This window comes from Nematolebias whitei, chromosome 14 (genome assembly GCF_014905685.2).
Source record: "Nematolebias whitei isolate Nwh7 chromosome 14, NemWhi1, whole genome shotgun sequence".
NCBI classification, from domain to species: Eukaryota; Metazoa; Chordata; class Actinopteri; order Cyprinodontiformes; family Rivulidae; genus Nematolebias; species Nematolebias whitei.
The window spans coordinates 17,766,602-17,779,871 of NC_056511.1; the positions used below are offsets into that span (position 1 = coordinate 17,766,602).

The 13,270-nt window shown below is 38.5% G+C and overlaps 1 protein-coding gene across 1 annotated transcript in view; it reads right to left on the reverse strand.

Annotated features, from left to right (window-relative positions):
* Positions 1 to 205: 205 nt before the first annotated feature.
* LOC119420871 (replication protein A 70 kDa DNA-binding subunit) overlaps positions 206 to 13,270 on the reverse strand; it is a gene marked incomplete at its 5' end in the record, with an annotated part of 94,705 nt that continues 81,640 nt past the window's right edge. The window contains 4 exon segments of the mRNA XM_037688292.1: positions 206 to 436; positions 10,536 to 10,622; positions 10,754 to 10,861; positions 11,529 to 11,768. Coding sequence (XP_037544220.1) covers positions 335 to 436; positions 10,536 to 10,622; positions 10,754 to 10,861; positions 11,529 to 11,768 — 537 coding nt within the window. The 3' untranslated portion in view covers positions 206 to 334.

Here is a 13,270-nt window from a genome sequence, read left to right on the forward strand (position 1 = left end):
AAGGTGCATGATGGGGAAAAAAGACCATCAATGTAAAATTAAACATTAAACTTGAAAAAGCCTTTATGTTAAAAACCGTGCATGAAAAGTATTGCCATTGTGTGTGATTGTGTGTTTCACACTGAGTCAGCTGAAGAAAATGAACAACACAACTCTTTGTTTGGCTGCCATAAATTCTCATGAATCATTTGCAGCTCCTCAGTTGCTTTGGATAGACATGATATCTTTCAGTTGAGAAAAAAAAAAAAAAAAGTCTGACACCAGTCCAGTCCAGTCCAAAAGCAAGCAGATTTGTGTAATTATCAGGCTGCCTTTTGGATGACAGGAACAGAGCTCAGCGAGCTAATTTCTGGATGTTGCTCAGGAGTCTCCTGCTGTATTCTCTGTGGTCGACAGGAAGGATATCCATGACTGTTACTTTCACTCGACTCTCATCCTGAGGAGGAAAGAAAAGTCTTAAATGAATTTAAACAACATATAAACCTTTATGATTATCATAATCTATGATTGCAGTAGCAATCGATCATATAAAAACAGAACATCTGAGCATAAATGATATCTAAACTTGGGTAAAGGCCGTCTTTCAACAGCCACTGTTGGTTGGTCAAGACATATTTCTAAAGACTTACAATTTCACTATATTACCTCCACATCAATCTGGCTTCAGGAAACAACACAGCACAACCACTGCTTCACTGAAGGTTCTTAATGATGTTGTTGAAGCACTGGATGCTAAGGATTATTGTGCTGCACTTTTTTTTTAGACCTGTCTAAAGCTTTTGACACTGTGGATCATAACATCTTGTGTCATAAACTCTCAGAAATTGGTTTCTCAGAAGACACCATTGGTTGGTTCTCTAACTATCTCTCAGACCGGAGGCAATGTGTTCAACATAATGGTACTTCCTCCAGTGATTTAACTGTCAACAATGGTGTACCACAAAGCTCAGTCTTAGGACCCACCCTCTTTACAATCTACATACATAATGTAGGTAAAAACATCGCTAATGCATCCATACAGTTCTATGCTGATGACACAGTTGTTTATTGTCAAACTAAAACAGTTGCTAAGGCTTTCCAGCTTTTGAAATCTGCATTCAACTACATCCAGACAGATTTGTTCTGCCTCAAACTTGTCCTAAATGCCGACAAACCAAAGGGATGCTTTTTTCAAATAGGAAGTTGGTCCCAACAGTTCTTCCTCCCATTTTATCCTCAAATGGTGTCCCCATTGAGTTTGTTGATTCCTGTAAATATTTGGGTATCTTGGTCGACTCACATCTCTCTTTTAAGCTCCATGTGAAAAACTTGGTAAAGAAACTGAAAGTTAAACTGGGTTTCTTTTTCAGAAACAGATCCTGTCTAACCCTGAATGCTGGAAAACACCTTGTATCTGTGACCTTCCTTCCCTCCATTGATTACGGTGACATTATTTACATGAACGCTCCTACAAGAACCCTGCAGATGTTGGATGCTGTCTATCATGGTGCACTAAGATTCATAACTGGCTGTGATTATCGTACCCACCACTGCACCCTGTATTCACTGGTTAACTGGACATCATTAACTTCACACAGAATCTCACTGGTACATTTTCATCTTTAAATCACTTCTTGGTCTGCTGCCTTCATACATCTCCTCCTACATGTCTCTGCGTGAGTGCAGCCACGGAGTGCGCTCACAGGACATTATTACCTGCAGTGTTCCCTCAATGAGGACTGAACTAGGCAAAAGGGCCTTCTCCTACTCTGCTCCTGTTTCCTGGAATATCTTACAAAAAGATTTGAAGCTCTCGACCTTGACCTCTCTAAGTGGCTTTAAGAATCTGTTGGACTCCTGGCAGGGACCAATGCAGACATGTTCCTGTTTTTAGTTTTCTACATTCGCCTTAGAATCTAGCTGTTTTTTTTATAATTGTTTATTGTTGCTGTTGTCCATTGTTGTCATCTTTCTTTGTTGAAATCATGTCTCTCTTGTAAATGAGTCCTCGAGGCTCAATGGGATTTACCTGTCTAAATAAAGGTTGAATGAATGAATGAATATTCAAAACTGTGGTATGAATTAACAGGTTAAAGAGGAAACAAAGACACTGCGTTAAATTTCTGCTCTTTCTGATTTAATTTTTAGGTATGTAAAAAGTTGATGCAACTACAAATGTTAAAAAATGTTAATGAGAGCGCTGCTTTTAATGATGTGAAACCCCAGAGACACAACAAACATACAATTAAACTGAAAACAACTTGAACCACCTTTTGCTCATCATCAAAACATCCACTGTGGCAACAGCTACAGACAGTTAGGCAGATAGTTATAATTAAGTCATAGGAAAAAATATAATTAACTGTTCTGGACAGGGAAAATCTAGCCTTTGATTGGCAATCACCAATGTTTTCAGGAAAAAAACGCTGTTAGTCAAACTCAGATGTGCGTTTTTGTTCCTTCAGATTGCATAAAACCAAGCTTTGAAGCTGCCTGTTAGCATTAGCAACAAACGTCTAAACTGAAAAGCATTACGCTTTATAGAGAAAAGGATGAAACGAGCAGTACAGAGTAGAAGTCCCGTGATAGCCCTCATTTCTTTTTACTATGCTTTAAAGAAGATCGTTTTAAAGTTTTTTTTAAACCTGTAATTAACAACGGTTTGCAGACTTGCTTTAGACTTGTTAATAATTTTCTCATCATGTTTGTTGCTTTTAAACATCACTCCAGGCTTTGTACTGGTTTTGAGGAAGTTGTTTTATTAAGCTAACAGTGGTGGGCCATCAGGGCCAGCAAGGCCTTCTCTGCTCAAAACATAATCAGAACCACTAACTTATGTTAAATACTTTTTAAACTTAATGAATATGTTTTAAGTTATTCCTAATGATTTTCTCTTCATTTTGTAGCTTTTCTCCTGGTCGTGCAGCTTCCAGTAGCATAAAATCATAGAAATAAACCAAGATCCAGCCAATAAACATATCACTTTGATTATCATCCAGCTGGAATGGAGAGAATCTCATTTGGAAATGACCCCACTTGTGTGATCTTCAGCTTATGAACACCTCAGTGATAAAAAAAACAATTTGTGGGGGGAGCAGAGCATGACAGGTGACATTTTCCATCTCTTAACTTGAGCAAAAGCAAGATGTTCAGTCTGTGTTTTTCTCAGATTAATCATAAAGAAAATATATTCTGGTGTTACTTTTCAGATTTCTTTTTTTTGTTAAGATCTTCAAGAAAAGAGGTGCAAATATTATGCACATTAAAATGAGTTTAAAAAAAAAAGTCCCATAATTGCCAAATATTTTATAGCCATTCACCCATAACACTTAAGACTAAAAGCCACCATCAGTGGCATCCATTTTAATGTTGGTTTTTGCAATACTATTTTTCATTTTTACATAATTTAGTTTAGAAGATGATCCAAAGCAGCTTACAAGTGAGTTGTGCTTACATAAGAACCTCCAACCATCTGACTGGATGGATGATTACTCCACCGCCTGCAGCCACAGCAGCCCAAATAAGGAAGGGATTTTTTATGAAGTCATAACAAAATCTCATTTCATTTGATCACAGTCATTATTAGAAGTGTTAGAGGTAAAGAATTGAAAGACCAAACACCAAGCATAGCAAATATGAATAATCTAACATTGGCTCATTATGTAGAGAATTACACATCAATAAATAAAATAGGGGAAGCAGTTAAAACCCAAGTTTCACGTGACAACAGAGGGGGCAACTTGTTTCCAAACAATGTTTTTTTTTTTTTTTTTAAACAACAGGGATTTATTGTGCATTGATAAATATTCCACTCACATCCAAAATCTAACGCTTAGCATTTCCTTTTCAAAGCTGGCATTCTCTCCCTGAAGAAACAACAACAAACTAGCAACAATGTCTGGAGGCTGGCACGATAACATACCATAAACAACACACACACACACACACACATCTAACCAGTTTATTTAACGTATGCCACGACCTCACAGAGAAGATGAGATTCTGTAGCATGCTAAACAATGCAATTACACAACTGAAGATCCCTACAGGAAGACCGGGATAATGAAGCACTGCAGAAAAAAATGCTTTTCAGCAAAACGTTCTGCAGAGCTGAGATTTATGGGTGACAAGAGGACGGATCCCACTGATGTTTATGAAACAATTTTTTTTTTGTCTTGTTGAAAACTCAGATTGTTTTCAAATTGTTTGTATCCCAAACGCATTTCACGTTTTTCCTCAAGAGACCCTTAAGAATTTATATTAATCAGTCAGGTGTCCCTTTCACGTCTCCAACTCGTCCAAAATGCTGCAGCTCTTAACAGGAACTTGTAGGTTTGAGCATATTTCACCAGTTTTGTCCTCCCTTCACTGTACGTCATAGAAAAAATTCAAAAATTCTCCTACTGACCTATAAATGCCTAAATGGACTTGCACCCTCTTATCGCTCTGAGCTACTGCAACCATATGTTCCTTCTTGGGCTCTGAGATCATCTGACCAGCTGCTTTTGGTTGTACCCAAAACCAGACTAAAAGCTCGGAGATAATCAGGATTTTTCAGTTGTGGCTCCTAAACTATGGATCAATCTGTCCCCCAACATTAGACAGGACACTTGACTTCCTGTTTATAAAACTCTGCTAAAAACACACCTGTTTTCACTGACTTTTAACCCAATGCGAGTTACGTTAGTATTTTATTGTTTTGCGTTTTATGTTTTGTTTTCTTTTGATGCTTTTAAATTAATTTTAGTTTTTTTCTTTTAACTACTGCCATTGTCTTTTACCGTTCAGCACTTTGGTAACAACTGTTGTTTTTAAATGTGCTTTATAAATAAATTCCACTTGACTTAACAGTTTTGCATGAGCTGTCACAAACATGACTTCTGTTTTGTTCTTATCATAAAAAAGCCTCATGTCAACCCGACTTAAATTTCTCTCATTAGTACAGTAAAATACTGTCAAAGATCTTTGCAATTTGTCATATTGTCATATTTGCTCATTGTTAGATACATGTTAAAGGAAAAAGAAACTGAGACACTTCTTTGGTTATTTCATGCTGATTATGTAAATTAAATTACATTTCCTTAAAGCTTTTCCTCCTCACTGTGAAACGGCAAAAGGAGCCGAGCTGCTGTTGACATGGTCTTCTACGAGTCTGCTTTGTTGATGATTTAAAGCGACAGTGTTAAGTGTGTACTTGGCTCTCAACGGTCTGACTGTTAAAATAAAGGAAGAAAAACCGTCCGCCTCTGACACTAATGCATTCAATGACATAAAATCAATTCATTTACTTTAGACAGACAGATGTACTCGCACACGAGCTTAGATTTATGCACTCACGTTTGAAGCTCACATGCATCGATTCATACCTCTTCATACGGAGAAAGATTTATGTCCAACAGCAAGTCAGTATTAAATGATTTAACTGACTTTCTCACAATTATGCAAAAACTTTACTTTTATGTTCTCGTACATGTTCTAAATTTTGCTTAGCCATCTGTAGGAATATGCAGTGTTAGGGAAAGCAGTCAGTTCTTGTGTGGAAGAAAACAATGAAATTTAATTAAAGGTGCTTTTTGAACAGTACTTTTGTCACTCACACATATGTCATATTGAATCATTTCCCTCAATAAATAAATATCATATTTTTGTCTCATTTGTTTAACTGGGTTCTCTATCTGCTTTTAGGACTAGTATGAAAATCTGATGATGTTTTAGGTCAAATTTAAGCAGAAATATAGAAAATTCTTAAGGCTTTCAAGCATCACTGTAACTGATACTCACTGCATCTGCATCTTCACTGAAAATAGAGGTGAAACACTCTTTACAATCTTTGAGAATAATAGCAATCAAGTCTGATTCATCTAGAGACAAGTCTGGTAATAGATGAAAGAAAGAACCAGGCCCCAGGTTTATCTTCTCATGAAAACTGAAACTACATGACAGGTTTACTGAAAAGACTATACTGGTCATGACCAATCCAAAAAAGGTTAACAAAAACAACAACAACTGGACTTCTATTCTGAAGCTGAAGATGATTCACTTCCCATCCAGGAGGCTTTATCAATTCAAAAATGTCTGGAGTGTGTGGAGTTCCAAGCTTTACACAGCTGCATGAGGGGCCTGGTTATTTACATCACATGCAGGTTAGACTGGAACTATTCGCTCAGCACAATGGGGTTCATTGGGCTGTGTTTGTCTGGCTCCCGAGAGAGATGTTTTGGTCACTTGCATGTTCACCACCTGCACCTGGAGCTCAGTTTGGGTTTGGAGGTCGTGAGCGGTGTGGTGTGTGCAGGTCAGTGCAGTGAGGAATGTTCAGACCTCTATATTGGAGAAACTAAAAAACCTCTCCACAGACGCATGGCTCAACACAGGAGAGCAGCTCTTCAGGACAAGACTCAGCGATCCACCTATATCTTAAGGATAAGAGACAATCTTTTGAGGACAAAATGTTCATATTTGGGACAGAGAAGACCGAAGGTTTGAGAGGGTGTGGAGGAAGCCATTTACGTCAAACGAGAAAAAACAACTTTAAACAGAGGAGGTGGCCTCAGTTTTCAACTTTCAGAAACTTACAGTGCAGCATTAGGCCTGATTCCCAATCAGCTCCACTCCAATTCTCACCTTCAAGCTTGTGATCAAACATCTCTGTGAGTCAGGCAAACAAAGAGCCCAATGATCCTCTGTTGTGAGGGGCGAGTAGTTTCAGTCTAACCTGCATGAGAATCTAAAGGTCGTTTTCAAGCCTGATAATCCGGTAGATTCGGTTTGATTGGGGACCAAAGTTTGGAACATTTGTTTACATTTTCAGCTGGTGTGGTTCACATTCACACTGCACTGAGTCGGTCAAGCCAACCTGTGTATCCTATGTTTGCAGTGATGAGCCAAACATGACAACAACCGCTGTGGATGACATCAGTGGCATGGAAATAAAGGATATAGAGGACACTAGTAGAAGTCTGTAATTTCATGTTCTTTTCACACTAAGGCAACAATAAGCCTTTGTTTCCTAAAGTCAGTTTAAAAAAATTGGGAGTAAAAATTCTTGAAATAGTTACAAAATCGTAACAATGTGTGGTTACGTATGCAAGGATGTTTGTTCTAATGACATGATTGGTACAGCACAATTCAACACAGCGTACACGTTTATTACATTACCTCAATTTACTATTTGCTCCTAAACTTACTGAACAAAGTAAACTATTTTTTAGGCAAATGTGTGTTTCCCAGTCTGATTTTCAGAATTCGTGTTTTAGAGGATTTCCTGCTACAAAACACTTCATATGAGTTATTAACAGGCATTTGCTGACCTTGAAAACATGCTGAGGTTATTCTGTCATTTGATTTATATGCACTGAAGCAAGACAATATCTAAAACAAGCTGGACAGTGGACCCTATATAGTAGGACTGAGGACCACTGAATTATATGAAGCATCCTACAAAGAAAACAAACTGAATGCACCGTTCAGTAAAACTGTGCCGTTGGTATGCTACTTCTGCAATGCTGACATGACTATACAAAACATAAGTCTGAATAGAGCATAAAGCTGTGTATAAACATGTAAAGGTATGTAGTGTCAAAATAAAACGGCTGTTTTTTAGCCATATAAACAAGTTTTTGTGAGAAAATGTCTAATCATCATAAAGGATTCAAGAAAAATGGACAAGACGTAAACTTTTAACAAAGCTATCATGGTCAAAACATCACAGAAATGAATCCAAAGTACCAGTAATGTGCTGACATTTACTGAAGAATTTCTGGTTCACTCAGGTTTGTATGAGAGACATTAAACATCACTGCAAGTTAAATTACATCAGTTAAAGGAAATTGATGTTCTATATAGCTTTTAATGGTAGCACTTGTCCATGACTTTGCGTACATCATTCCTAAAATTGCTCAACATTAGTTTTCAGAGTGAAGAACGGGTGAAAAACTCTGCACTGTGTTGCTCTGAGGTTTTCTTAAGGTCAGAACACAGAACGTTTAGAGACCGCTCAAACTACACTGTATATCTCAATCATTCCTCTCAGACTCTCTGTATGTGCCCTCTGCAGCAAACCAGCCTCTGAATAATTAAGCTAATTAGGCTAAGACAGACAATTGCTAAATGTTAATTAGGGCCTAATTAAGAGAAATGAATCCACAGCTGTATTTATTTTCTGCTATCCAAAGTGTACCGACTACAAAACATCTACAGCAACTTGGCTGATGCGACTGAATGTGTTGTAAATATGCTACAGTTGTAAATAATGTTAAGTTTTGTAATTTTGGGAGTGCAGCACAGGGGAAGATAATGGACAAAGACTTTTGCTTTACAATGTCATGGTTGGCTTAATAACTAGATTAACACGTGTCATGCATTCAAAACTAGGGAATGCGTTTCACATTGTTTTTTAGCCAATTTTCTTAGATATCTAGATTTTTTTTTTTTAAATAGCTGTAATTTTCTTAGCAGCTGGTAAGGTGTTTTTCTTTTTTCTTTCGGCTGCTCCCTTCTTCAGGGGTCGGCACAGCAAACGTAACTCACACAAAGACTTGGCAATTGTTTTTAAGCCAGATGTCCTTCCTGACACAACCACAGACCACCGAGCTACCACAGTCCTCTGTGTGGAGCAGAGAGCTGCTATCTAGGGCACCCGGAGAAGCAGATGGTGGGGCTTAAGGGCCTTGCTCAAGGGCCCAGAGTGGGAGAAATGAGGGTGGAGGCAGGTGTGGGTGATTCACCTTTCCCACCCACATTTTCATGTTGTCGGTCCGGGCGTCAAACCAGTGACCTTCTGATCACAGGCCCATCTTCTCTAACCTCTGTGCCACCACCACATCAATTTTTAATTTTTTTTGTAGTAACTGTAATATGGTCTATGGCACATCAAATTGCTTGTTAAGACAAAAACATTTCAGATGTACACATTGTAGATTTATATTCTTTGTGATTTTTTTAACGATTGCGAAATTGAAATTCATTAGAACAACACGACATGTCTTCAATCCTGGTAATATTGAAAACCTATTTTTTGAAAAGTATTCAATTCAATTCAATTCAATTCAAAAATACTTTATTAATCCCAGAGGGAAATTAAGTGTTGTCATAGCTCATCATCCTGGTTTCATTCAAGAGCTGTTATAGATGCTGATAGCTGTGGGCAGGAAGGATCTCCTGCAGTGAAGCTGAAGAATCTGGCCAAGGATACCAATCCGTCCACCCAGATCCATATTGCTGTCAGATCCGGCGGGCCTCTCGGTCCTCCTGGGCAGCAGGATTGCCCGAATGCCGGACAGAATTCCTCCCTGAGTGATGGTCACTCCTCCTAGCAGTCTGCAGAGCTCCACACGAGCCGAGTTTCTCACCAGCTCCAGGATCTCGGTGGTGAGGTCTCGAGCACCGCCGCCAGGTTGACGGGAATTTGTCCACGGCACCTCCTTTTCAACTCACGTGGGATTTGGGGCATCATTGCACCCTGTAGGTGCTGAGGGACGATCCTGTCCTTCTGCTGTCACGAGCCGTGTCTCCCACCAGTTCCAGGATCTGAGTGGTCAGGCACTCGAGCACAGCTGGCAGGCAGATGAGAATGCATCCACAGAACATCCTTCTCAACTCATTTGAGATTTGGGGCTGTAGTTGAGATATTATTTGAGCTTTTGAGGTGTTAATCAGCTGCTGTTGGTGGTAGAAAACTGCCTTGTTGCATTGTTACGCATCATAACAAATGTCCAAAACTAAAAAAGTTTCAGTAAAAATCCTTCCAGCTGCACAGCATCTGATACCAGAGGAAACAGACATCCAAAAAACGTGATCCACATCCAGAAAAGAGGAATTAAAGTTTCCAAAAGCAAAATCTCAGAATGAAAGTAACAGAGCTGCTCCAACATGCAGCCACCTTGAGCGGCACAATTCTAGAAGAATTGTCGGTGTATAAGAAAAAAAGATTAAAATACTTTGTTCAAACCAGAATAAAGGCTGCCATTTGTGACTGACTTGCATTTGTTGCACAAACAAAAGGCTAAAGGTGCAGTGTCGTTAAAAATATGCCTGTACGGCAGGGATGAGCACTATTGTGCATCATTTGATTCTGCTTTTTGAGATTGTAGTGGCAATTTCTTTCAAACTCAAACCACTTCAAGGCCTCTGCTGCATCAGGGTTTTTTTTTCAGTGCAGGCAAACAAGAAGCCCAATGTCCAAACCAAGATTATTTCCTTTGATGGTTGTTTTAATCATCAAATAATTGTGCTTCCTGCTCCTTCTTCTCTGCTCTGGTAAAAGAACCCATAGGCCCACCCCATTGCATGCTGGTACTACACCTGTTCACCTACTTATGGGTCCCCACAGTCTTTACCAATTCTTTGTAATCAATCAAACTAATGCAACAAAAATTACTAAATACTAACACTTTTTTTTTACAATAAATTACAACAAAAAAAAAAAGTATGATAATTATCAAAGAAATAAACAAATTATAATAATTTCAAATACGGAAATATTAAATTGGTACTAGATATCTTGGAACATATTTTATTTAATTATATGAAATTCTATTGGGTTTATTGCTACTTACATTATATGTCTCCAGTTTGACTCGGTTTTTAAAGATATGAGTTGTGAAGTTGGTTTTATGGAAGACTTCATTGAATGCTGCCTCATCCTTGGAAACACACACAAACACACATAATACCAGGTAAACACTCACTTTCAAAGGAAGCACTGATCCTAGACCTTCTGGTAAAACAGTGAGGAGAACTGTATGTGGAGGCTTTTTTTGTGTGCGAGTCTCACTGTTTCTCGGAGTTGTCCCAGCTCTTCAGCACTGTGACCCAGCAGGACCTCAGCTGTCTCCTGGAAACATGTCACCCACTGGTTATCCCAGATGTCTGCCAAGTTGGCCTGAGAGTTAAGACAGCCAGGGAAAAGAAAGAGGCAAGAGATTATTTCTGTATATCTGACTCTGCATTTTTTTTTCCAGGTTACCTTGTAGAGAACAATTTTACAAAAAAATCATGCAATGTGGCAACCAACTGCTCTTTATGGGGACCAAAGCCAGGTCCCCATAAGGATAAGTCTCGTTGGGAGGTCAGGGGTTAGGTTTAGGACAAAGATGTGAATTGCGGATGGGTTAGGGTTAGGCATGTACTAGTAATGGTTAGGTTTGGGTAAGGGTCAGGGTTAGATTATAGAAAATGAATGGAAGTCAATGCAAAGTCTCCAAAAAGTATGTTTACAAGAACGTACGCATGCGTGCATGTGTGTGTGCATGTATGTGTGTGCTTGTTTATGTTACTTTGTAAGGACCACTGCTCTTGGTGAGGATCAAAGCCCGGTCGGTCCTCATAAGGTTCGAGTGTCGCTGGTGGGTTAGGGTTTAGGGTTAGGTATGTACTGGTAATGGTTAGCTTTAGGACTAAGTTGTGAATTGAGGATGGGTTAAGTTTAGGGTTAGGTGTACACTGATGATGGTTAGGTTTAGGGTCAGGGTTAGGCTATAGAAATGAACGAAAAATGAATGGAAATCAATGCAAAGTCCATATAAAGATAGCAAGACAAACCTGTGTGCGTGATCACTGCAAAAATCACTAAATGTCTGATGTTCATGGTACTTTTTGTGTGTTGAACTCACAGAAAGCAAGAGTCTGTAACAGAAGTTAGGGAACTCCTTGTTACACTTTTCACAGCGGTACATGCCGTTCTGTTGGTCTATGACCTTCTTGTTGCAGCCTGAAGATGGACATGCCTGATACAGACAATTTTCCTTACGCATGTACACCACTGTTGCCACACAGCTGAAGTACTCAGCCTGAAAGGGAAAAACAAAAGACACAATATTACAAAAAAAAGAGAACAGAATTTGAATAATAAACTAAAAGACAGCAAGTAATTTGCAAGCATTGCCACCCCCCCCCCCCCTTCACCCAGTACTGTGCAGAGAGGTGCAAAGAAAGTGTGGTAAATGTACAAAATACAAAACAAACCGAGGAAGGAAGAGGGAAATAGCATCTCAGCTTCAAATAATTTATATTTCCTTATTTATGTCTTTGCTGGATGCTGGCAGTGCTGGCAGATGTTAAAACATGAAAATATCTGTAGCGGTCCATGTGACTGGCTTATAATTGACTTGTTTCATTAAAATTTCACAACATACCCAGTGGATTTCTTTTTGAGAATCTTGGGCTTCTGTAAAAAATGAATCTGCATGTTTTCAGTTGCAACTTCAGTGGGAGAGAAAACTGAATTAATTAAAACTCACAACATTTAATGGACACAGAAGTTCTACCTATTTAGGAGTGTATACATATAAATCTTATACTAATAAAGTTTACTCACTACACTGTAGTTATTTGGATGTTAATTTGTCAAGGAAAAACTAGGAAAGATTAAAAGGCAGTATACACATATGGACCATGCTGAGTTTTATAAACTTTAAAAAAGACTAATTTATGTCGACTAAGAGATGAAGTGTATGAACTTTGCCTGGACAGAATCAAACTATTCACAAGCAGAAATTTTCAAGGTGTTCACTGAATGTAACGGAACACGATATCTCAAAGCGTTTGTTATGTAGGAGGCAACATCTTGCTCGATGAAAAAGCTGGCAGGTGGCAGAGGCCTCAAGAACACTGTGAGTAATCATTTGTCCACAGAAAAGTAAAAATCAAAAAAACAGAAGGGGTATGATGTCAGCTTCAGTGCTGTGAAACGCTTTCCTGTTGTGGAACAGTCAAAGTTAAATGCAAAAAGTTGCTCTAATAGTCAACATGTTGTCTAACTCCAAATGATTGGATACTGAGAACGGTACTTTAAAGAAAAAAAAAGGCATAAAACGGTTCTGACAATTGTATGATATCATTTTCATTGAGCAGAAAGAAAATTATCCAAACTGATATCACAATGATCCCTCACCTGTCGTCGCGGGGGTTACGTTCCAGAGACCCACGTGATAGGTGAAAATCTGCTAAGTATCGATTTTATATTTATACAGGTCCTTCTCAAAAAATTAGCATATTGTGACAAAGGTCATTATTTTCCATAATGTAATGATAAAAATGAAACTTTCATATATTTCAGATTCATTGCACACCAACTGAAATATTTCAGGTCTTTAATTGTTTTAATACTGATGATTATGGCATACAGCTCATGAAAACCCAAAATGCCTGTCTCAAAAAATTTACATATCATGAAAAGGTTCTCTAAACAAGCTATTAACCTAACCATCTGAATCAACGACGTAACTCTAAACATCTGCAAAAGATTCCTGAGGCTTTTAAAAACTCCCAGCCTTGTTCATTACTCAAAACC